Raw genomic sequence first — 26,255 nt, forward strand, 5'->3', positions numbered from 1 at the left:
ATGGATCGTGTTACCCTGATTTAATTGAAGAGTAACATTCCCTACACCCTTTACGGATAGGTGGAATTTTCACCAAGAATAATCTCCAAGTTTGTCTCTTTCTCTATCATATTAGAGGGAGCTTCCTTGTAACCAGTGAAGTGCCTTGAGGCTCCACTATCAATAAGCCATTGCCCAACGAGTTTGGAGGAGAGGTAGTGGAGAGGGCCGATATCAGATAATACTCATCTTGCTTATTGTTAACAAGCAAGCCATTGAACCTGCCATTTCTTTGATTGTGGTTGGAGTTGCCTCTGGAGTGATTTTGATCATCATCATGTGATGTGTCCTTTCTATTTGGACACTCCCTCGCACAGTGGCCAAATTTATTGCAAACGAAGCGTCTTCCCTTCCTTCCACCCTTCGATCCAGGCTTTCCTTTGAATTGACCTTTAGACCCAGAATTATTTCTCCTTTTAGCATGAGAGGAGAAAGCAGTGGGGTTGCCTTTGCTTGAAGGCTTCTCTTGGTCCACCATCCATATTTCTTCTTGAATGCATCTCGACATTAGTTCTTCAAATCCTGGAATTCGATCATTGTTGAGAAGAGTGGTTCTAAATATATACCATTCGAATGGGAGCCGTCCAAGGGTAGTGATAGTTAGTTCCTTATCAGGAATGACTTCTCCAATCGATAGAAGATCATTCTTGATCTCAGTGATCCTTAGGAAGTAGGATTGAATATCCTCGTCTTTGCCCTTCTTAATATCCTTAAGCTTATTTTTGAGGAACAAAACTTGATTTGCATCACTAACTTTAAACAAACTTACTTATCTGTCATAGATCTCCTTGGAGGTGTTCAACTCGGAAATGCAGGCCACCAGACGCTTGTCAATTGAGTCTCGGATAATCTTCTTCGCTTTGACTTCACCCTTAGTGTACTTGTTCTTTGTAGTAGCCGGTGCATTTGATGGAGGTTCCGTAATTCTGCCCCTCACATAGTCCAACACTTCTTGCTCTTCCAATGTAGATCAAGAGACATCTTCCATCCGTGATAGTCAGACTTCATGGAGTTTGTCTTTGGCCAGGAAGTAGGATGAGGAACCCATGAAGCCTTGACCTTTCCAACTGTTTTCGGTGATTGCTCTTTCACTCTTGCTTGGGCTTTGTCTTAACCTCGCTCTGATACCATGTTAAATTATGGTATGTTCTATGCTTAAGAGAAATTTACTTCAAATTTTCTTGTTAGTCCAGTATCAATTTCCAGAATTGTAATCACATCAACATGATAGTAAAATGCAGATAGAACATAAATGTAAACAGTAGAAGACAAGCCAAGACAAGAGACACAAGATGTCGCACCAGCTAGAGAGAAACCCCAATGTGGGGAAACCCTTTGATTAATTCTTCTTATATTCTTCAATAATTCACCAGAGAGAGAGAGATATAGTACAATTTCACAAATTTGTGATTTTATAACAACAGCAATAAAACCCTAACCGGCAAAGTCAAAGCTGGTCAAACAACTCACAAATGACCTCAAGTCAACCTTGGTCAACTCGGCCTCCAACAACAATGATAGGCAACCCAAAATAGTCCAAGAAAGATGGTCAAACATTGGCCAATGCATGCACAGCTCTGCTGTCAACCCTCAACAATCAACGTTAGTCAAATCCGTGGTCAAACAGGTCAACGCTTTGCTGCCCAGAATTGTGGCTAGCCTAGGAGAGGCTGCCCAAACCAAACCGCATTGAAACTGTCCTCTTCGCTGGTCAACACAGTCAAAATACAGCCCTGCTGCTCTGCGGTCAACCCTAGTCAATGTTGCCCTAGATTAGACCTGTGTCCTTCTTTCTTCCCACGTGTGAGTGCCTCTCTTCCTACGCATACCCAATCAGGCTAGGAGAGAGAAGAATGAGATGTTGAGATGAGTGGTATAATGCCACAAGGTCTCCTCCTTTTATATGCCACGTTGAGAATAAACTGGGGGTGAGAAACACTGTTTTGCTTGCTAGCCGACCTTGACAAACTGTCAAGAAATACGAATAAATTCATATCTCCATGAATACATGTTAGAATTGGATGATCGTTAGATCAATCCTACACCTCTCGATGAGAGGAATCCAAGAAAAATATCATCTGCCATAAATGAGGTGACCCACATGGAGTTTGGTCCTAGTTGCCAATTTTAATAGACACATTGTGGTAGAGATGTGCCTTGATCAGGGGCCTTTACAGGAACCGCAGGACGATATTTTTCCTCCATCATTATTCAGTTTCCTCCTTTCTATTTTTCTATAATTTCTTTTATTATGTAATTTCTATATTTCCAAGAACATAATCAAATCCGAGGAAATCAGTTTGGGCAGCAGAGCTATCGCAGGCCTAGACAGCTACTCAATTTGACAACTCGCCCTTGGCTGAGATATTTTGTAAATGTGGATTCCAAGCCCCCCTTCCTCGTAGAAATAAGGGGGAGAAACACTTAATATGGGGGTCTGGAATTCTGCACCCGCAGTGGTCCAAATTTTGTGGTTCCACTTTGGTTCTATGAAGCTTGTTCATGAGGGACTTGAGCTATAGATTGCTGAATGTAAATGGACTGGTGAATGGGACTCATTTCGAAGATTAATGAAACTCTTTGGTGATTCCAATCATGGCAATGCGCAATATGTTTTCCCCTATGTAAATCTCATTTCATATATGTTTTTCTTTCTCTGAAATAGTGTGATGAAGCTGTTGGTTTCTCTCTGATTCATGGATTTATCTAGGCTGCTAAATAGCGAACAATACCTGTGTATAAGACAGATTTACTTATGTTAGTCTATAACCTGCAGTACTTGTGTATAAAACAGACTTACTTGCATTATTCGATTAACCTGTAATACCTATATGAGCACAAATTTACTCATGTTGTTTGGTGATAAAGGTACCCATGAGGTATATGGCATGAAACCTTAATTTGCGCTCCACTCTTTCCGCTCTTTCAATTCCTCCTTCCATATTTCTGCTGGAACATCGCGGCTTAGGATTCTGCATTGCAATCAGCCCTACGCATCGAATTCACTCCTTCCTTTTCTCCTCTTCACTTTACTACAACGTCAATATTAAGTTGCCTATTGTTGTGTGTCAGCCACCAAAACCAGACATTTAACTTGAGGTTGGCCCGATTTACCCCTTGAACATTTGGATCCATGTATTGGCTTGAGTTTACCTTAATGAAGGCCTATTGAACCAAGCCCCCTTTATTATCCTTTTAACTACGTGACAATTGGAGTGCAATAGAAAGCTCCCATTGATAATCTTCTATGCACTTCTCTCTTTAAGATGTCCTAGGCACTGGTCTACAATCAACCCATAGGCTGTCTGTAGGAAGCTTTCTATGTCTCCCAAAGCACTTGTGCTACGGGTGCCAGAAAAAGCGACATCTTTTCGGCGACGTTGTCGGGGAACGGTTTAGAATATTTTTCCCTGGGTACGACAAATCTTTACATTCCCTCTGTGAAGTGAGCAAGGGAAGTGTGGTTTGAAGATCTCTCACCTTGGCGACTCCACTGTTTCAATCTTATGGCAAACATCATGGCGACTCCACTGTCTGAATTTCAAGAAGAGCCCAAAGTTGAAGGACCAAGTAGAGCATGCGATTGCCGGTTGCAGAAAGATTCCTGCCAGAAATTCTCAGTAGATTCTCCAATCTATGACTCTTACAGTTCAGACAATGAAGAATCTATTCCAGATTTACAAGAGGGTTGGCCCATTGACAAATGGGTAGTAAATGATCAACAACATTTTTCTAGAAGAGTCTAAAGCTGAGGAGTTGAACAGGATTTGTGGCTGCCCTAACCTAGAAGATATTGGTTAGCAGACTTTTCATGAAAAGAAGGCAACTGCAAATTCCTCTTGTCAGCTCTATGACCCTGAAGCTGACTACATGACGGCATTCTTCGGTCAGCATCAGAGGTTGTTTCTGGAGTATGCATCAAGCTTTTTATTTGTAGATTTTTCATGGTGCATGCTTATTTTAATTTTTAAATTTCAGCAATAGGGAGTTATTAGGTCCAACACCCAAATGTTGGCCTGGCTCCATTGAAGGGTTGAACTCACTTAGGTGAATTGAGCCTTATACGTAGATAGGAGTTGTATATAAATAATTTCACTAACTGAGCATTTACTTTTCCAGTTGGTAGAATTTATTTTTTTGCATTTTAGTTTGATGAGGAAAGGACTCCCTGCAAAGAAAGTTTCATGGAGATATTATGGTTGTACAAGTTCATTATATTTTTAACTCCATGCCCAATTGTGAAGGCTACTGGTTTGCAGGTTCTCAGCACCTTGCCAGCAAGGCACTCTCTCCAGTTGGAGCCAATGTTGTCACTCGCTGCAAAATTTGTTTTCACTCGTCCAAAGTGAAAAAGAGCAGTAAATTTTGCAGCCATCTTCCAAGCCACAGAAGCTCACAAAGCTAAATCGGACCCTCTTCATTGGGTAGGGCTCGGAATAAGCTCTCTAACTGTATATGGAACTCCTCAAATGGACCTCGGGATCAGAAGTTATGGCCTGTTAAAGATGAAGGTTTTTGTCACCTTTGAAAGAAAGAAAGAATCACAGATCGGAGGTCTGGGAACATATCGCAAATCGCAGATTAGCGGGTCTAGGCATATCGGTGATCGGCGGGTCCAGCATACCACTCTTAAGAAGTTGCGGGAGGAATACACCGATGGTGTTAAAACGCTGGGAGGGCCGAAAACAATTTAACAAAGGTTTGCAACGAAAAACCAAGGGCAAGCGGACCCTTTCTCTCTCCTCTAGGGGGCCACGTGGCAAAGCACTATTGGAGCCGATAAAGACACGATGGCGCTGACATCACCATGACGTGGCAGTACGGAGGACACGTGGCACGCAGATCTGGCATTTTCAAGGGTCCAAAGAGGGCATATCCGAGTGACACATGTCACCACTCAGGAAGTGCCATGTGGCAGTGATGACGTCACATTGACAATCGCAAATCGGAGGTTGTGGCTTATTGGCACTTTGTGACGCAGGGCACACACGAGAAAGTGTGATAAAGGGGCTCCAATACAGGCTTTGGCCCACAGGCACATAAAAAGCTAAAATAACCAGGGGCTAAGCACGGAGGGTGATCGACGATCGACAATTGTGTTGTGCATAAAAAACCAATCGCCGATTGCGAACCTCCAATAAGGGGGCTGGCCCATGATCATATAAAGGGTCAAGGAACCAAGGGCCTAGCGCTAAAGGGCTATCACAATCGAAGGTCGTAAACATGTTGCAGCTTCAATGTAAAAGTCCCGACTCGAAACCCCGATTGCGATCCACCGACTAGGGAGCTCTGATATAAAGGTTGAGCCCTAGGGTCAAGGAACCAAGGGCCGAGCGCTAAAGGGCTATCGCAATCGACGGTCGCAAACATGTTGCGGCTTCAATGTAAAAGTCCTGATTGGAAACCCTGATTGCAATCCACCGCCTAGGGAGCTCTGATATAAAGGCTGAGCCCTAGGTCACAACTCATGGTCCTATGATGAAGAAATACTGAAAGGAGCTAAACCAAAGGGGTCTAAGGAGCATCAGGACTTGTTGTTTGTAACGTCCTCTAGAATAAAAGTTCCAATACAACGACACTCCGATGGCGTGGTACAATGCTTTAAAGTTGGATGGGTCAGCAAGTGAGACTTTGAATAGAGGTATGGAGTAGTTGGAGAGCGATATGGGCTAATCTTGTGGAAGCCTCTACAACAAGAAACCTTGGACAACAATCGCCTCAAGAATGAATCTGATTGCTTCGCTGCACGTCTTCGGAGAGCTAAGTTGCAGGAAACGTTGGAGAAGGGTCCGTTCCGGAAACGAAACGGAAATGAGGAAACTCGTACCGTACGGCTTGAAAATGTGCTTCCTGCCGTACTGGCCTGTTTCTCGAGGAGGAAACGTGGCCGGTACGGCTGGAAACATGTTTCTAGGCCGTACGATGGAGTTTTCTCTTCTAACTTGACTTTTTCTTGTATTTTTTATTTTATTTTTTCACTTCTAATTTTTTATTGGGCGACTAAAATATCTTCTAGATGCCTCTCAAGTTATAAAAAGGAGGATTTTTTTGAGTGGGGCAGCCTAATGTTCAAGCCTATGGCCTTAGTGTTGATATGCAGTTCATGGTATTGTTAAATTCTTAAAGTAAAAGTGACCTTCTCCTTTATTTTTCATTTTCATCCTTTTACTTAAATTTTTAACATTACCATGAAGTGACTCAAGATGTTTGAGAGTGGTTTCGCCCTCACTAGATTTCATATGGAGAAAGTAGAATTTTAGATCTCACTCAAAATCTAGCAGACTTATCTGTTTTTCAGGATTTTAGGATTTGGGGGATTGCAATGTTTCCATTGGATTTTGTCATGTACTAGGGTATGGAACTTGTATTTAAGCAAGAGAACCAAGCCCTCTATGCAGGGGAGACTCCCAATAATCAAGAGCACGTAGGATACTAGGGTATGGAATTTGTATTTAATCAAGAGCACTAAGTTCGTTCGACTATGTAGAAGGAGACTCCCAATCAAGCACGAGACAAGAAATTAGAAATTTCTCGTGGTTGATTTTGGATATTGCTATTTTCATTATGTGGTCATTCACGAGTAAATGTGATGTAAATTTAGAGACTTATAGTTTATGCATTGACAATTAACAATTTAATCATAATGTAATAAATTAGAATGTATCATATATGCTTTATGATTGCACATATTTATTAAATGTCTTAATATATATATATATATATATATATATATATATATATATATATATATTTTGCGTTTCCCCGTTTCCAAAATTTGGGGGGGGGGGGGGTCACGTTTCGTACCCGTGCCCATTTCGGAAACTCGTACCCATTTCCCCGTTTCGAGCAACTTAGTCGGAGAGTAAAGGGAGGTATGGGACTCAGGAAGACTGAATGGCTTGGCATGGGGCTCCACTCAGATACACAACGAAGGACTGCCAGGACATTCGCCACTTATACTCTGTAACAAGCAACTCAGTCGATCCACTTCCTACTCAGGAGAACGAGCGATTAAGGCAGTTAAGGCGAAAGCTATAGAAACTGGCCAAGCAGCAGGAGGGACACATTGTGGTAGAGATGTGGCCTGATCAGGGGCCTTCATAGGAACCGAAGGATGATATTTTCCTCCATCATCATTCAGTTTCTTCTTTTCTATTTTTCTATAATTTCTTTTATTTTGTAATTTCTTTTATTTCATAATTTCTATATTTCTAAGAACGGAATCAAATCCGAGGAAATCAATTTGTGCAGTAGAGCTATCGCAGGCCTAGACAACTAGTCAATTTGACAGTTGGCCCTTGACTGAGATATTTTGTAAATGTGGATTCAAAGCCCCCCTTCCCTGTACAAATAAGGGGGAGAAACACTTAATATGGGGGTCCGGAATTTTGCACCTGCAGTGGTCCAAATTATGTGGTTCCACTTTCGTTCTATGAAGCTTGGTCATGAGGGACTTTAGCTATAGATTGTTGAATGTAATTGCACTGGTGAATGAGACTCATTTCGAAGATTAATGAAACTCTTTGGTGATTCCAATCATGGCAATGCACAATATGTTTTCCCCTCTATAAATCTCATTTCATATATGTGTTTCTTTCTCTGAAATAGTGTGATAAAGTTGTTTGCTTCTCTCTGATTCATGGATTTATCTAGGCTTCTAAATAGCGAACAATACCCGTGTATAAGACAGGTTTACTTATGTTAGTCTATAACCTGCAGTACTTGTGTATAAAACAGACTTACTTGCATTATTCGATTAACCTGCAGTACCTATATGAGCACAAATTTACTCATGCTGTTTGGTGATAAAGGTACCCATGAGGTATATGGCATGAAACCTTAATTTGCGCTCCACTCTTTCCGCTCTTTCATCTCCTCCCTCTTCCATATTTCTACTAGAACATCATGGCTTAGGATTCTGCATTGCAATCATCCTTACGCACCGAATTCCCTCATTTCTTTTATCTTCTTCACTTTACTACAACGTCAATATTAAGCTGCCCATTGTTGTGTGTCAGCCACCAGAATCAGACATTTCTCTTTGAGGTTGGCCCGATTTACCCCTTGAACATTTGGATCCATGTATTGGCTTGAGTTTACCTTAATGAAGGCCTATTGAACCAAGCCCCCTTTATTATCCTTTTAACTACGTGACAATTGGAGTGCAATAGAAAGCTCCCATTGATAATCTTCTATGCACTCCTCTCTTTAAGATGTCCTAGGCACTGGTCTACAATCAACCAAGAGGTTGTCTCTAGGAAGCTTTCTATGTCTCCCGATGCAGTTGTGCTACGGGTGCCAGAAAAAGCGACAACAGGTCCTTTGAGTTACATTGCTTTGTAGATATCTTGATAGAAGTCTTGGTGGCCTTTTGATGATGACTGTGGAGAAAAGGTTCTTACTGTTGTAGACTGCTTCTTTGATCCTTCAATCTTGACAAAACCCTTCAACTTGCTTTGATGTTCTTCTTAAAGCTTGATCCTTGAATGTCTCTTTGTTGCCCTTCCTTTGACTTCATCACCTTAGCTCTGATACCATGTTGAAGAATCTAGGGCAATTAGATATAATAGGATTCTTTTAGACTTGATAACTATTTGTGAGGTGTTTTAACTTTTCTTCTTAACATAGTCTTCACTTGTTATTATTAGAGTGTGTCTTCGTTAGTTCATCAAATAGCTACCAAAACAAAGAGACAAGAACACAAGATGTTTGGCTTTCTGCTAGGGCCAAAACCTCTCCCTCTTAGAGAGGAAAACCCGCACAAAATTCTTCTTATAGAGATTCCAATTGACAAATACCAAGGCCGTGACCCTTGACATGCTATGCCACTCCAAGACCAAGAGACCAATCCTCTTCTTTGTCACAGTTGAGATCATCATCATTACTGCACCATTGAGGTCATCACTTATTGCATCACTGAGGTCATTATTGTTGCACCATTGCTATTCCTTCACCTAGATCATTTCTGCATTCTTCTATGTTATCATCACCATGTCTTCATCGATGCACTGAGGTCTTCATCATGCCCTTGTCTTCACTAAGATCATTATGCCAAGGTCATAACTGTGTACAATATGTTGAGAGAGCATTGTTGTGGGATTACTATTATGTCGAGACAGTGATCAGTGTATCATCTTCATCTTCTTCATAACAAACATACCGAGACAGTGATCAACACTAAGGTCTATGTCATTACATCTATAACGAGATTGTGATTGTGGTCTTTCCTTGCACCCTAGACTGTCACCACCAAGGAGGAGAAGACTGTAATTTGCTTACTGAAATTATACCCGAAATAGCAGGGGTATCCGAGATGTGTCCTCCTGTAATGCGAGGTTCAGATTCTTGTACCCATCCGAGAGGATCTGAGGTCTTGTACTTACCCGAAGTTTCAGAGATCCGAGACACTATTCTGTTGCCTTGATCCGAGATTCCTGTACCTCCTGCACCCATCTGAAGTTCAGAGAAGAATCTGAAATCTTGCTTTTCTATGGTGACCCTAATTGCGTATATATAGTAGTTATGTCTCTATATTTGAGCTGACGTGACAGTGTGAAGTGTTGTGTCCTTTTATTGAGCCGACATGACTTTCTTTAGTTTATTTAATTCAATTTGAGGCCGACATCACTGCTCTCTTTATCGTTTTGCTCGCTGCCTTCTTCAAGAGGATTGTGCTTGTCTTGGAGGGTTGTTCTAGACCTTTATATAGATTTGTATACATTACATATAGGCTCAAGAAGAGCATGGCATTGACTCTTTGACATCCTAAGGCTCTCAATGGGAGCCATCTATAAAATAAACCTCTTGCTCATGAAACCTGACATCCTAAGGCTCTCAATGGGAGCCATCTATAAAATAAACCTCTTGCTCATGAAACCCATGCAACAAGGAATAATAATAAATTCTTTTTCTTATTTTACAAAAATCATAATTACAATGTCATGATGAAAGAACCTAGTTACACTTTCTTCAACAAAGAGATCATCATACATCATCATCATTAGGAACAAGCATTTACATAATGAGGATCATCAAGATCCTCCATTGGAATATTAATTAAAAGGTTCACCTCTATTATAAGAAGCATCTCTCTGGTAGTCTACATTCCACCTTGTGTGGGATCCACTAGTTAGAAGGATGAAGGTAGGGTGACAAAGATATGCAACATGTCAAGTTGGTTTAAGTGCTCTCATCTTCAAGCATGGAAAGGGAGTTGCCAAAAGAAGTCTAGATGACCAAATGAAGGAAGAGGTATGTTTATACTTGATATTAGATAGATAAAGTCGTGTCATCATCTGGTTGTAGATTGAATGGACATAATGTTGCGTCTAATGAGCATGATGAAAGAAAAGGGAACTCTTCCATTAGAATGATGCAATAAGGCATGTGGATAATGTGCCTTGAACTCTACATATTGACAAGATGAAATCAACATAATATGACCTCATGGAGAATATGAGGTGGTTAGCAACTATGGTTCCTATAATAAAGGAACTATGTATAAACGATCCCGAGGAAGCAATATGTGAAGAAAGGTGAAAGAAGAGTTCGTGAGAAGATGCATCTATTGTCACATAAGATAAGATAAGTGATCAACATTTGATAACTAGAAGGATTAGCTATGACATCTCCATGGAGAAAGATATGAAGACCCTGATATGTTGGAAAAAGAAAAACTTGGTAATGTATGTCTTGGAGATGGATTCATACAATATGCGAAAGGATGTTGATGCAGGAAGCAGATGTCATGATGAAAGGCCATCATAAAAAGGTAACTTTGATTTGATGTTCATTTTGATTTTTGAAAACATCTGGTTGGGTTGAAACAGGGCTACTAGAAGAAGGTTGTAGAAGTCACCTACAACTAGTATTCATGAGATTGGATGGAAGATCTTGAAAGAAACATGACTTGGAAGAGGTAGTTGTATGAAGGATAGCTAGATGATGACTAGAAGATCACTTTCCGATGAAGAGAAGGATGACATGACTATTGGTTCAACACGATGTTTCGTTGAAGGGAAGTGATGAAGAAGATGGCCGATGCCCTACAAGAAGAAGGCTCCATGATGAAGAAGTTGAAGTTCATGACATGATGCTGAAAGGAGGAGCCCTACAGGCAACTGATAGTACCATGATCTCCATCGAAGAGAGTTGTTGTTGGTAACAAGTCCCTTGTTAAGAGGGAGCTTGGGTATATTCCTTTTATAGGAATGAGTAGATCCTCCCTAGTTGAGAGGGAGAGATAGACACATCATTCTTGTCTTCATGTTATGAAGAAAGAATGGAGGATTGGGTAAGCATTTGAGATTGATTCTGATACTCTTTGAGGATGAGGTAGGACATCCAATAAGTAAGAGTAGTCAAAGAGGAAATTCCATGAGGATGTGTTAATCCAAGATGGGAATGGTCCTAAAAGGACATACCTTGTGAACATCCGGATGGGGTATGTGCCTTGAGAGACAATGATGATGGTGTCTATAAATCATTGTCTCCCCAACATTGTGCTCTATTCTTGTGGAGAGATAGAGCTGTTAGTCAAGGCCTTGCTATATGACAATGCTGGTTGATATGATGAGATGCACTGATATAAGCTGATATGATAGCTTATGAGATGGCTTGCCAATCCGACTCTTCTTATAAGAATTCTTCAGTATGAGAATGTCCAAGTACCTTGTATATACTGTAGATTATGAATACTTCCCTAGTTCAGAGGGAGTGTTGAAATGTGTAACTAGGTTTGGTCTTCATATTGTCTAATGTAATCATGATTTTATGTATTTGATGTAAAGAGAAAAAGAAATCTTATTATTATTATTTTTGTAGCATGGGTTTCATGCCCAAAGTCAATTTGTTTTAGTTCAAGCATCCATTGTGTGCTTCTAGGGTTTTGTCATGAAGTCAAGTAGTCAAAAGAGTCATTGTAATATGTGAAAGACCCTTTTTGGGCATATTGTATCTAGTCAAGATAATTTATTTGAGTCAAAGTCACCCTGCAAGACAAGTCGGCCTGCAGATGACAAGTCGGCCTACTAGCTGTGAGAAGTCGGCTTATTAGGGCTCTTAAGAAGCAGCCTATAAATAGGAGGCACTCGGCCTCATTTGAATGACATCCGAGCAGTTCCTACAAGGACAAGAAAGGCAAGAAAAGTCGAGTAAAGAAGAGGAGAACAAGTGGAAGAGAGATCGAATTCTAAAAGTTTGTTTTTAGGGCTACAATATCCCACATGTGCGAAGGAATTGGGGCTGATTTCTATTGCAGGAAGAACCAAATTGCAGTCACCTATTGAAGCTGGGTTTTGGGTTAAAAGAGGTCACATTTGCAATTTGAAATTCTAAGAAGGAAGAAGTGCATAGAGTGAAGAGGAAAGAAGACCAAATTCACCATAATTTATTCACACGTGCGAGCTATGGTTTCTGCTATGGAGGCCAAAAATTGCAGATTTACAGAAGCGACCAAAAATCTGAAGGGCCACAATTTGAGGTATTGAAGCAAGTTTGACTGACGTTGACTTTATGGAAGAAAAGCTTATGGAAGAAGAGGTTGACTTGGTCTTGGAGGGGTCTTTGTCAAGGGTCTTAGGTCTTGGAATTTGTCATCTGAACATTCTATAAGAAGAGAAGAATTCTTGTGGGTTTTCCTCTCAAGAGGAGAGGTTTTGGCCCTGGCTAGCAGTCTAAATTTTGTGTCCTCTTTTCTCATTGTTCTTCATTGTTTGGTAACTGTTTGATGATTAAAGAACACTATAATAATCAAGCAAAGAAGAGCTAACTACAAGTATCTCTAGTTAAGTAAAAGAACATCACAAGCAGTTATCAAAGTAAGAGAAATCACCTAATCTAGCTGCCCCTAGATTTCTCAAAACCTCTCGCCTTGGTATATGTGCATTTAGCAGTCTAGTTAGGGCACACTAGCAGCCCTAAATCCCTGCTTCAAATCACTGTATTCCCTTGTCAAACAAACTGCTTCTTTGCTGTCCTTTTCGAGGCCTCTCCACACATTGTTTGAGCCCAAAGATCCTTCTTAAGACACCTCACAACATGCTGGTTATATTGTTGCAAGCTGATCCTGTATACGGGCTTCATTAGGTAGCTGGTTATATTGTTCGATCTTGACATCTGGATGGATCTTAACTTGTCCTTTAAGATCATCTTTCTATTCACATTATCGCTTTGGAATAAATCCACTTGAACCTTGAACATTCTCGTGGTTGTCTTCTTCTTCACCAAGTAAGGGATCAAGTGATCCTTCATAGAATCCGTAATGACTCATTGAGCTTTGGCTTTATTTTCATGGGTTTCCAACTGTATTGCATTTGTTGGTGGCTGAATATCAACAATCTCCCAAAGATCATTCTCTTTCAGCAGCAAGGTAACTCTTGCCTTCCAGGTTAGGAAGTTTGAAACCCTATCCAACCTATCTTCAAACCTATGATTAGTTGCTACCATTTCTAGATCTGAGCAAATAAACTGATGTGTGATAATTCCTTTTAGCACTCACAAGAATTTACTGTTGGTTTTCTATTGTGCAAACTAGGAAATCAGCCTTCTCTTTAGAGATGCTCTTTCCAACCCCTAGTAAATCAACAAATTATTTCCAAGTAGTTTCCTTGCTGATTTTTAATTTAATTTTTAGTGTACTGAATGAAACGTATTATTGGGATTTTAACTGGTGTATAATTTTTTTTCAGCAGAAGCAAATTGAACCAATCTCCACAACTATGCACATATAATTTATTGCCCTTCAAATCTGTTGCTTGTTCAAATAATTTCACAACATACAAGGGCTCCCTTTTCTGGGAAAATGGCCCATTGAACAAAATATAAGCTACAACATTTACAATTTTTTTTACAGCGCACCTATACTGTTGTATGACCCTCTGTTTCCTTCGAAAAACCCTGATTTGCATATGTGCCTTCTGCAACTTGTTATACAGTCTCTGGGCAGTTGTCTGCTATGTGTTTGCAAAGATGCACAGCTGTGCTGTTGTCTGCTGTACGGTTGCTCTGTGTGGCGGCGTTGCTGCTCTGCATCTCAGCCACCCTGTATGTCCACGTGACTCTCTTCTGTGCAGTCGCACAGATGCTGCTATACTTGTTGCCTTGGATGATCTGCTGCCTAGAAAATTTGTCTAGGATTTTTGGTTTGCTGGGTTTCCTCCTCTTTGCTGTTACCTGCTTGCACTCTCCTCCCTTGGACTTGATCTCTGGATGAAAAGTCCTTCACTGTTGCTGAGATCTCCTATTGTTCACTATGTCTTGTGCTCACTAATGTGTCTTCTCCCTTAGGCTAGCCTTTCTTTTATAAGAATCTAAAATTGAGTTATTGACCAAATCCACAACCCTAATCTCCAAAGTGATTGATGGTCGAGATTAGATATCAACATCACTTGAGATTAATGGTTGACATTCATCTAATTCGCTAATGCAAGTAACCTTTGGGTTTCATTAAAGTAATTTCTGTTTATGAGAAAAGAGACTTGATCTCTGGATGAAAAGTCCTTCTCCACCCTTTGTTCACTATGTCTTGTGCTCACTAATGTGTCTTCTCTCTTAGGCAAGCCTTCCTTTTATATGATTGAGTTATTGACCAAATCCATCTAATTCACTAATGCAAGTAACCTTTGGGTTTCATTAAATTAAGTCACTTTTCTCATAAAAATAAATTACTTTAATAATTAACATAATTGCTAAGGTTAAAGTGTAATTAGACAACTTCCACACATCTAGACACTTAATCTTGTGCGAAAATACTTGTCTGAGCTACAAACATCAACAGTACCAACCTAAAGTGTGCCAACACCAAGAGATTATTAAATCAAAATCACCATATAACATTAGAAAAATGTTAGATCACCATCAAATCATAATGTAATACCTTCTCTCTAACTCAAACTTCGGAAATAACATATGAATGAGGGTACTAACATCATGAAACACCTAGTAAATGTGACATTATAAAGTTAAATCACCAGGAAAATCCCACGAGAGCAATATGAATCATCCCACCATAGCAACATCATAAGAGATAGTGACACAATGAAAAGGCTAACCCATCCGATCATAAAGTTTGTGCCCTATCACATATACAACATACCAAGGTGATGTAGAGCACCCTTCCTAGTGCCATCAAATAATATCACATCATTATGCAAAAGTCAGCAGGAAACTTCAAGAATCTTTATAATACGTTTCCTAACCATCATCTTACAACCCCTTGGGTGCCTAGAACCATCATCCATATCCAAGATAAGCATATATACCAAACCATCATAATGAGATAGTATGCTCCACATCCATCAAAAGTGAAACCAAGGAGTGATCAACAAGGAAAACACATGAGAAGACACCCAGGCAGGAAGCACAATCACCATCCAACCAAGGAGAACTGAGACTGCCCGAACCAAAGATCTCAATCAAGTGATCAAATGCAATGAAAAGAAGGGGCTCCACGAAGATGAATACCCCAAGTCAGTCCTATGCTCCAAGAGTACTGGCAGCAAATCTTAATCAATGTGATGAAAATAACAAAAGGGAACCCCGCAACATAAGTAGTAACATCCCTGATAAGAGGTGCTGGGTCACCAAGGATAGACATCTTATGCCCATAGTTTTATATGATGATGGGTTGCTGTAACATGTGAGCAGTTTCCTTCTCGTGGTATGGAACTCCATGGGAGCTTTGCAGGCTATATAATTCTAGTAGCAGGTGGAGTGACTATCCAGAGAACAAACAACATTATGCTTGATCATAGCACATCTCTCGTCTAGCATGTATGAGATGAGCTATATGTCCAGATCCTTGAACTCCACAAGATTTTGTAGCCTATTTTATGAAGAATGATATCTCTGTACCTTCTGATATGTTGCAGGGAGCATTGTGGACTTTTATGGGTCTCTGTGAAAATAAGATCACACTCTTAACCGTATATTGGAGCTTGCCAGTAACTGTGACCATTATCACTATTACAATGGTGGCATTCCAAACATGAAATGCCCTTTTTCTTTTGTAATGATATTAATTGGTGGTGAGTTTGGGATTGGTCACCATTGTAACTTGTTTATGTTATTTAATTTCATCTGTCTCAAATACTGTTAAAGTTTTCTTCCATTTGGTTTGATCTTTAACTAAAAGTGTTGAATATGAGGGTGTTATTATAAACATTCCTTGATAACCCTGAATTACTGCGCTGGTTTTTGGTTACAGACAAATGCTGATGCTCATGGGCCAAGGCAGCCATGGCACGATTTACACTCTAAAATAGAAGGTCCAGCTGCATACGACATACTCACAAATTTTGAGCAACGTTGGCGTAACGCAACAAAATTAGATAGGTTTGGTAAACGTTTCAGGAAGGCTGCTCATAGATATACTGATGATTCACTCATCAAAGTTGAACACATTGCATGGATTCTTAGCCCTAGTGCTACACAAAATCCTCCTGATGGTGATCCTAAGCTATGGGTTTCAAAGGAAGATGATCAAGACAATTGGCATGTACAGGTTGGATGAGACAGCACATATATCATTTGTGGCTCCATCTTCCAAGTGAAGTGAACTTTCTTAGACTAATGAATTCTATTGTTATTGTTTTTATCTGTCATGTTAGGTTTTCCGATCTATTGATTCGGGATCAGTAAAAGGCTTTCCAAAGTCTGTTCATGATGCACAAAACCAGGTAGTTCATCAATTAGTTCAGCAAGTTGTTTCTACTTAAGCTTCAACATGTTTCTAGCATTTACGAAGCATGTTATGTATTTTCTTGCATAAAAATATATATTTCGGTGAACTGAATGAAACATATATCTTGTCATGTTTTAATTGAACTTTATTTGTGGCAAGTTTGTAACAGCGTAAGATAATGTTGACCTCTGATAAAAGTATTATTTGTGTTGCAAGTAATATTTTTTTGCTTTGCTACAGATTGATTTTTTGTTTGTTTGTTGCCAGTCTGTAAAATATAGCTGACTTATAATACCGGGATTATTTTGGTTGGTAGTGATGTTTGTTTCCATTGCTACAGAACCTTGTTTGCCGAAAGAACTTGCTAATCGATAAAAGCATTCACACAGCATATGTGAAGGCCATCCGATCTGCACAGCACTTTATTTACATTGAAAACCAGTATTTTCTGGGATCATCTTACAATTGGCCCTCGTACAAAAATGCAGGTTTGTGCTATTGGTCATTTTTCGACTCTGAAATGCATTAGAATCAGTAATTTTTGTAGGTTTTTGTATAATGGGCCATTTCCATTTTTCAAGCAAATAAATTCTATTAAAATAAAGATGATATGAATGAAAGCTTGTCGCACATACTGCTTGGGTGAATGCCATCTAGGGTCTGATATTCAACCATTGACCTCAGGGGCCTAAACCAAGCTACTTAGAAGTGGGTCTGATATTAAATATCTTCCCCTTGTCTAGATCTACTGAAAATTGCTATCCATGCTAAGATAACAAGCCAAAGCCATGGAAGATTTTACATTTAGGTTGAGGGTCTGATATTCAACCATTGACCTCAGGGGCCTAAACCAAGCTACTTAGAAGTGGGTCTGATATTAAATATCTTCCCCTTGTCTAGATCTACTGAAAATTGCTATCCATGCTAAGATAACAAGCCAAAGCCATGGAAGATTTTACATTTAGGTTGTCATCTTGGTGTCAAGGAGGGGTAATGGGAACTGTCAATCTTGAATCTTAACTAAATACACCGATTCAATTTACATATGGGAAAGTGAAGCATATTAGTAGAAGAAGAGGAGACAGATGTAAACAGCCTCCAAGAAGACACTCACAAAAAAGTTCATTAAAATAATTATCCTGTTGATGATATAATGGTTTTAACAGATTCTTGAAATTCCTTTATGATGCAGAACACAATGTGCTTCTAATAATAATAATAACCTAATTTTAAGGCCACGGCCAAGCCAAACACCAAATAATAACCTAATTTTAAGGCCACGGCCAAGCCAAACACCAAATTGGTGCATGAGACCCCCTTGTTTGTGGGACAATGGCCCCCCCTCCATGCAGTGATTTGACTGCTAATTCTACACAGGTGTACATGCTCTACCCCCTATGGATTTGAACCTCTGACATCCTAGGAGGAAACACATGTTTTTAAAGATTAGGCCCACTCAAGTAAAGAAAGCTGTGCTATAAGAGTGGAGACATATATGCAATAGAAGCATGATACAAGTTCACCTGTAATTTGAAACAGTGTTACGAGACTTAGCTAGGCAAAAACTCAGCAAGGAAAAAGAGTCAAGGGTTCAACTTGGCTCAGGAAAAGCATGGGAAAAGATCGGCTTGCACAGAACTATAAAAGAATCAGCAAGTTTTGAATTTTTTTAGTTTATTGGTTTTATAAAGAGACAGATAGGATTTTCTAATGTGTTAACCAGTAAAAGAGGTTGACCTGTCAATGAACTGCGAGTACTTGACAAGTCCTCATGAGTCCGTGTTGGTGGTGAGTTTGACTTGCCAATGCATCGAAGCAACCTATTTTGGCAATTTGGCCTGGTTTGACTCCAGAGCCTGGTTCAAATGGGACGGGGGTTTAGTCACACTGATTTGATCATTAAAAGGCTAGCACTTACTAAAAATGGGGGAGATAAATGAGCCTTGTAAAAATAAAACTTACATTATGATGTACCTAACGGTAATCATGTATGCTCTAGGCACTCGTCGTTAAAGGCACAAAGCTATATAGTCCAGAGGATAAAAGTAGATTAAAAAGGTATAGTGATATGCAGTTAAGAACACTGTCATATAGTTTAATATAGACATAAAGGGCATTACTACCATAATAACTATGCATAATAACGAGTATAATAATAGGAATTAGGTATATTACATGCTCTCTTATCCAAGAATGCTTTGTCATCAAAGCACAAGAGGAAAGAAGACAAAAGGATCATCGGAGCTCCAAGTAACATTGACGCATTTTAGAAGCATAAATACATCTCAGGTTGGCTTTAATTGGAATATCTGTTGATAAGATTCTTGAATGAGACTTCTCTTATTGTGACCAACATTTGTTTAGGATGAAGTTATATTAAAATTTTGGTTCTTTGGAATGTAAACAAACTTTTGTTTTTATTCGAAATATTGGGGACATTAGTAAGTTGATTGATGACGTTGATGATTCTTGTGATTGGGATGATGACAGAATAGCAATGCCTGAAATCCTTCACTCATCACCAGCAAGATGATGCAAGCTGGCCTCTAACCCTCTATACTTCATAGGAAGTAGATCTAGGGTTTAACAATGGTAGCCCAAGGGGATAGTGGATTACTGGAGACACTGAGAACCTCAACATCTTTCATCATGAACTGCCATATGAATAAAACCATAGAAAGATATGTATATAAATCAGCGCCTGCCCATTGGGAAAATGGAGTCAAAGTACTATATGGTGCCTTATAGATGGACTGAACGGAGGTCTTACCCATGCATGCCTAAAGAAAATGATGCTTCTTGCATCTCATCTATCATGTATACTCCTGCAAAATGTGCTGAAGTTGACACAAAGGAGAAAGTCACCTAGTCAAATGCCAATGATGGAGACATCTGCTAGGAGTGAAGGTACCCACCAATAAGGTTAGTGGGTGTTAAGGAATGAGCACATCCCACCACTTGTGAATGAATGATTTGAAGGTGAACAGTGGCAGGGATCATCCAATCAAGGCCCAATGGTGATCAACCGTATTGGATGTGAAATGACTACAAATGAAGCTATCAACCACTTAAGTGCTCATGCTCATGCTCATGTTTTGCACCTTAATCCTGCTAGTATATATTGAGCTGTCCTGCTAGTATATATTGAGCTGTCCCAATTATTGTGGCTTGGACCCTGACAGTTTAAGCATGTGGGATACTAGTCTTTTGAACTAGCTACCAAATTTTTATTCCCTGCCTAGATGTCAATGAATTCGTTAAGAACTCAGGAAAGATCAACCTAAACACCTCTCCTTTTGCGCACAGGATTCAAAGTACAGTGTGGTTCATGAAAAACAGAATTGCCTTTAAGCTGCACAAGCTATTCCAATAATAGCCAAAATTATAAAGGAAGACCTAGAAACTCAACCCACATAGGACAATGGCCTTTTTTTGCTTTATTGATTAAAAGATCTCCAGTAGAATATCATAAGGGTGTTTTGACCAATGTGGAAAAAGTCGAAGTCGGGATTAAATCGGCAAGGGTCCAAAAGTTGAAAAACTCGTTAAAGTTGGGAGTTTTTTGAAAAAGTCGGCAAAAAGTCGGAAAAATTAAAAAAACACAAAAATATTCATTTATTTTGATTTTTTTTTAACATCTAGAGTATCCACAATCCATTAGGGCTTGTAGTCTGCAACATCAGATCTGCAATCTAACCAATGAGAAATAGACAAGAACAAACATATAGCTTACTTGTTGAAGTAGCCCATCTAGATCAACCCTTTCTGCATTTTTTGTCCTTGACACCTGGCAGGTCCTTTGCCTCATTTGCCATCAATTGCTCACTGAGTATTTGCTGCTCCAAAATACACAATATACTCAGCCCTAACCAGATCTACTTCTCAAGTGGATTTGACCACCAAATCACTGTACAATCAGCATCAAAGTATATCATCAACTCACAATGGTTTGGCCCTTCCAAGACACTGAATACTAGTTGTCCAAAACCCTTATTGTTCAGCCTCCTCACAGCAAATTTGCCTTGTCAAATTCATTGTATAACAGTTCTAACAGTAGTGGCAACTCATAGTAATTTTGCTTATCAAATCACTATATGATAGCCCTTAAACACCATTGTCATATCCCACATTCAGCAGAGATGGCTGACTTTTTCGGTCGACTCCAGATAAAATCGGGCATATAACGAATAAATCGCGACTTTTTCGTTTCTGAAAAAGTCTGCAAAAAAATTGAAGGATTAAATTGTTTTGTTGAAAAAATCGCAATTTTAGGATTTAATCCTGATTTTTTGCAGACTTTTTCCACACTTTTGACAAATTCATATCCTAAGGAACCAGAAGGGGCACTAGCAGTATATCCAGAAGCACTGAGATGTTAACCAAATTCAATACATATAACAAAAACAAGTATAGACCCTAACGGTCAGGTATTTTGACCCTAAATTATTCTTTTTATCATTTGATATTTCAAAGTTCTCAGTTTAACACCATAAATATTCTCTGAGAATACAATCATGATTTGCCCATTGTTGGTCTCTTGGTATTTGTGCATATGCTCACACAAATGAGAAAGGTTTTTGAGATCATGAGTTTTATTATGACGGTTGTTATCTTGCCTTGCTACTTTCTTTCATCTCTCTGTGTTGAGAAATCTAGCGGAGGCCTTTCTTATAGGGAATGATTGTTCAGGCCCATTTTTATCCTACCTTGTGAATTGAGACCGTTGGTTATTAGAAATAATGTTTTCTTTACTACAAGGCACGGGTTCACATCCTCTTTAATGCAAGGGGGTTATTATATGTTGGTGAGTTGATGGGTCACATGGATATATGCAAATTCCATATGGGAACTGTTAAGGCTTTTATTCATTTATGAAAGCAATGATTATTGGCTTAGGGCCGAGAATTGTAATTGAAAGATAGAAGGGTATGAAATGTCAGAAGTCATTGAAGGAAAGGCCTTAGAGGTGAAGATAGGAAAGAGGTGAAGGCTCGGAAGTTAACGCATCATGTGTCATGTCTTTCTCTTCCCTATGTTGAAGTTTCTAAGTTTACTTAGTTAGAAACCCTCCATGCACTTTATCTGATTTATTCCTACCTACTTGTTATTTTCCTTAACAAGTTATTTACAATGTAAATATTGAAAATAAACACTAGTGCATGCTCAACATATTACAGATTAGCAACTAAAAGAAACAGAAACAAACACACCATATGACACCATTATTTTTGGACTAATGTCCCCGGAAAAACCCAATGTGCGAAAACCAGTGCAACTATCTGAAGGTTTTCTTATTAAGCAATATCAGAGTACAATTTGGGTGCCGAAACTGCCCTACCCAACAAAGAATTTCCTTGGCAGTAATACCTCTCAGTTTCTGACAAATCCACTGGCTGAAACCTCGGATAATCCTTCCGGCAGCTACTCAGCACCAATTTGCCCCAGAAACCCCAACGTTTGCCCAATCTGGACTGCGTCAGCCTCTCCTAGCCCAGCGCTGGCCCTGCGTCAGCCTATCTTGGCCTGTGTCAGCCCCAGGAGGCCCTGCGTCAGCTCTTTGAGCCTCTGCATCAGCTATGCTGGCCTCTCTGGTGCTTTGCGCAACACTTAGCTGCCTCTGCGTGGCCCTGCGTGAGCATTGGCTGCTCCTGCGTCACTCTCTCTAGCTGCTCTGCTGCTCTCCCAGCACTATCTCTGCCTCTCTGTCTCTCTGTACTCAATGCCCTTCAGCTGCATCTCCCGATCATTAATTCTCTCTCTTAGCAAACGCCATTCTAGAGAATAGAATGACTGATCACTCTGGTGTATTCTCCAAGTGACCCTCAAGCCTTCTCTTATACTTTTCCTGTTAACATATCAACGACCGAGATTAAGTCCCTAATCAATGGCTAAGATTAGATCTGGCTTGATCCATGTCTTTTGGAACACCTTAACACAGATTCATATTAATACACATTAATATTTTATTTTTCGTAAGTTTAGACTTAGGGACTCCATTAAAAATATTAATTATTTTAATATCGCCTGATCTGTTTAGAATCTGCCCAAACCCTTTCTGGGTATTGGAGATCTCATGTGCCCCAACCTCTCCACCAAATTTCGTGGCTAGAGGGCATCTGATGCTACCTCAAATCAACACTCCCTCTTAGCGAGGATTGTGATCTAACAATACTCCTCACTGAGTATTACTCTGATCATCCAACATCGGTAATTGTGCTGATGCTAGGCCTTCCTGCCCACCATCCTCTGCACTACTGCACCCTGTACTATTGCCCATGGTTCTGCCACTGCCACTTCCACTGCTGCATCTGTACGGCAACTCCCTCTACATCCGTGTTGCTGCTGGTCCTTTCTCTCAGTACTGCATCCGCACTGCACCTCCTCTCATCATGTTGCATCGTGCTGCCTACTGCAGCATTGCAACTCAGTTACTGAGAAGTAAGTAACTGATCTGCCAACTGACCTCTCTTTTGGGCTAGAGACACCCATTGATGCTGAAGCTCCCTCTCTGCCCTCTGCGCTACTGCAACAACTCTCTGCATCTCGCACCGTTGCACACCTCTCTGTGCCATCTTGCACTGGTGCAACACTCCTGTGCCTCTCGCACTACTGTAGCCTACTAGCCTCGCGCTGTCTCGGGACTCCTGCATTGTAGCTCTCTCTTCCGCTCCATCCGCATCTGTCTCTACCCACTCAGCCAGTCTTGCTACTCCTCGTTGGGGCTCCTGTAGCAAGGTCTAATCCCAGAGGTTGGGTATGTCTCCCCACTTTCGCTCAAGTGGCGCGTGTGCACTCATGGCACAGTCATCGTCTGCCAAAACTTCCTTCTCTGCCCGTGCTGGCGTTGCCTTAGTCTCGGAAGACTCTCCCTTACTCTTCTTCCTTGGACATTGGGTCGCATAATGACCCGACTCCCCACAGTGGAAGCACTTGATCTTGGAGAGATCCTTCTTCTTTCGCTTTTCCTGTTTGCCCTCAGATGCTAGGGCCACGTCTTCCTCCTCCTGCTTGACTTTGATCCCCTTGCTGCTACTACCCGTCTTCGACTGTCGTTTGATCTCTTCCTAACGAAGAGTTGCCCACATCTTGTCCCAAAGTGGAAGTGTCCCTTTGCCCAATATACTCTGGACAAATACCTCCCAGTCTTTTGAGACATCATTTAGGGTTGTCCTCACCATTAGCTCCTGATCCGGTGTTGCCCCTATAGCAGTCAACTCATCTCGGATCTTATTCAGTCCTCCGAGGAAGGTGTCAATTGATTGTCCCTTCTTCATCTGATACAACCTCATCTGATTCTCGAGCAGCATTCTTCTCTGCATAGAAGTATGCTGGTACAACTTCTTGAGAGCCTCCCACATCTCAAATGTCGTTTCCTTCTCGGCTATGTGTGGTACTACATGATCCTTGACCTCGTCAAGGATAATACTCTTGGTCTTCGCCATCGCCTCCTCGTACCTTTCATTATCACTGGGGTTGATTGGGACAACTATTACCTTCAAGGCGAAGTTCTTGACATGATTCTTGTCAAGTACGGATAAGATTCTGGCCTTCCAGACTACGAAGTTCAATGCTCCGTCTAGTCTATCCTGGTCTCTTACTCCGTGTAGTGCCATGATGCTCCTCTACTTCCCTCCTCGAAGTTCTCTGTTCGACTCCCCTGAGTCTCTACTTCCCGTCTGGAAGTTCTATTCTGGACTCTCTCTGAGTCTTGATTTCCTTCCTGGAAAACCTTTTGCCGCTTGTCGAGATGCCCCCTACTCTGATCGTCTTGTGCGACCGCACCACTGATTTGGGTTCCTCGGCTAGAAACCCTCAGTAGCAACGCCTCTGGCCCCGCTTTGTCAGGTATTGTTCTGACTACAGTACCTCACCAGCTCCACTCTGCAATATTCCTGTAGCCTTCTAAACCCCAACAACTGCCTATCTGTGGACTGCATCAGCCCCTCTTTGCATCACGCTGGCCTTGCTTCACCCCGGATGGGTCTGTGTCAGCCCTGGGAGGCCATGCGTCAACCCTTTGGCCCTCTGCATTAGCAACACTGGCCTCTCTGGGGCTCTGCGCAACTCCCGGTTGCCTCTGCGTGGCCCTACGTGAGCCCTGGCCCTGGCTCGCTCTGTGTTACACTCCTTGGCCTCTGCGCTGCTAGAAACAACTTTTGTCACCTCGGGACAATTGTTTTCTGCTGCTATTCCTCCGCTTGGCTGATGTCTTTTAGTCCTCCTGTGATCTGCAATCACGCCCTGATACCATGTTGAAGTTTCTAAGTTTACTTAGTTAGAAACACTCCATGCACTTTATCTGATTTATTCCTATCTACTTGTTATTTTCCTTAACAAGTTATTTACAATGTAAATACTGAAAATAAACACTAGTGCATGCTCAACATATTATAGATCAACAACTAAAAGAAACAAAAACAAACACACCATATGACACCATTATTTTTGGACTAGTGTCCCCAAAAAAACCCAATGTGGGAAAACCGGTGCAACTATTTGAGGGTTTTCTTATTAAGCATCAGAGTACAATATGGGTGTCGAAACTGGCCTACCCAACAGAGAATTTCCTTGGCAGTAATACCTCTCAGCTTCTGACAAATCTACTGGCTGAAACCCCGGATAATCCTTCCGGTAGCTACTCAGCACCAATTTGCCCCAGAAACCCTAGCGTCTGCCCAATCTGGACTGTGTTAGTCTCTCCTAGCCCAGCGCTGGCCCTACGTCAGCCTATCTTGGCCCGCGTCAATTCCAGGAGGCCCTGCGTCAGCTCTCTGAGCTTATGCGTCAGCTATGCTAGCTTCTCTGGTGCTCTGCACAGCACTTAGTTGCCTCTGCGTGGCCCTGCGTGAGCACTGGCTGCTCCTGTGTCACTCTCTCTGGCTGCGTTGTTGCTCTCCCGACACTATCTCTGCCTCTCTGTCTCTCTGTACTCAATGCCCCTCAGTTGCATCTCCCGATCACTAATTCTATATCTCTTAGCAAACCCCGCTCTAGAGAATAGAATGACTGATCACTCTGGTGTATTCTCCAAGTGACCCTCAAGCCTCCTCTTATACTTTTCCTGTTGACATATCAATGGCTGAGATTAAGTAATTAATCAACGGCTAGATTATATCTGGCTTGATCCATGTCTTTTGGACCACTCTAACACATATTCATATTAATACACATTAATATTTTATTTTTCCTAAGTTTAGACTTAGGGACTCCATTAAAAATATTAATTATTTTGATATCTCCTGATCTGTTTAGAATCTGCCCAAACCCTTTTTGGGTATTGGAGATCTCATGTGCCCCAACCTCTCCACCAAATTTCGTGGCTAGAGCACATCCGATGCTACCTCAAATCAACACCCTAATAAAGTAAATCAAAGTGCTTGATGAAAGATCATCGGAGCAAGGTTACTTGGGAGCGGGAGCGAAAACGTGTGCAGGAACGACATTATCAGAAGCTCCCGGAGGGTTTTTTATATAATATCTATATTTTTATATTTTTTATATTTTGATGCATATATGTCAACAAAAACATGTAGAA

At 40.7% G+C, this 26,255-nt stretch overlaps 1 protein-coding gene across 2 annotated transcripts in view; it reads left to right on the forward strand.

The window, feature by feature from the left end:
* The window catches only part of LOC149216955 (phospholipase D delta-like), a 212,753-nt gene that overhangs the window by 46,435 nt on the left and 140,063 nt on the right, over positions 1-26,255 (forward strand). For both annotated transcript variants that reach the window (XR_016251158.1, XM_089392867.1), the window contains exons 4-6: positions 16,244-16,540; positions 16,647-16,715; positions 17,061-17,208. Coding sequence is in view for 1 of the 2 variants with exons in the window: in XM_089392867.1 (XP_089248993.1) it covers positions 16,244-16,540; positions 16,647-16,715; positions 17,061-17,208 (514 nt within the window). In the remaining variant the exon portion in view is untranslated. The remainder of the gene's footprint in view (positions 1-16,243; positions 16,541-16,646; positions 16,716-17,060; positions 17,209-26,255) is intronic.

The sequence above is a fragment of the Pinus tabuliformis genome, chromosome 1_1 (assembly GCF_031772625.1).
Source record: "Pinus tabuliformis cultivar Carrire ecotype Pingquan chromosome 1_1, CPIR1, whole genome shotgun sequence".
NCBI classification, from domain to species: domain Eukaryota; kingdom Viridiplantae; phylum Streptophyta; class Pinopsida; order Pinales; family Pinaceae; genus Pinus; species Pinus tabuliformis.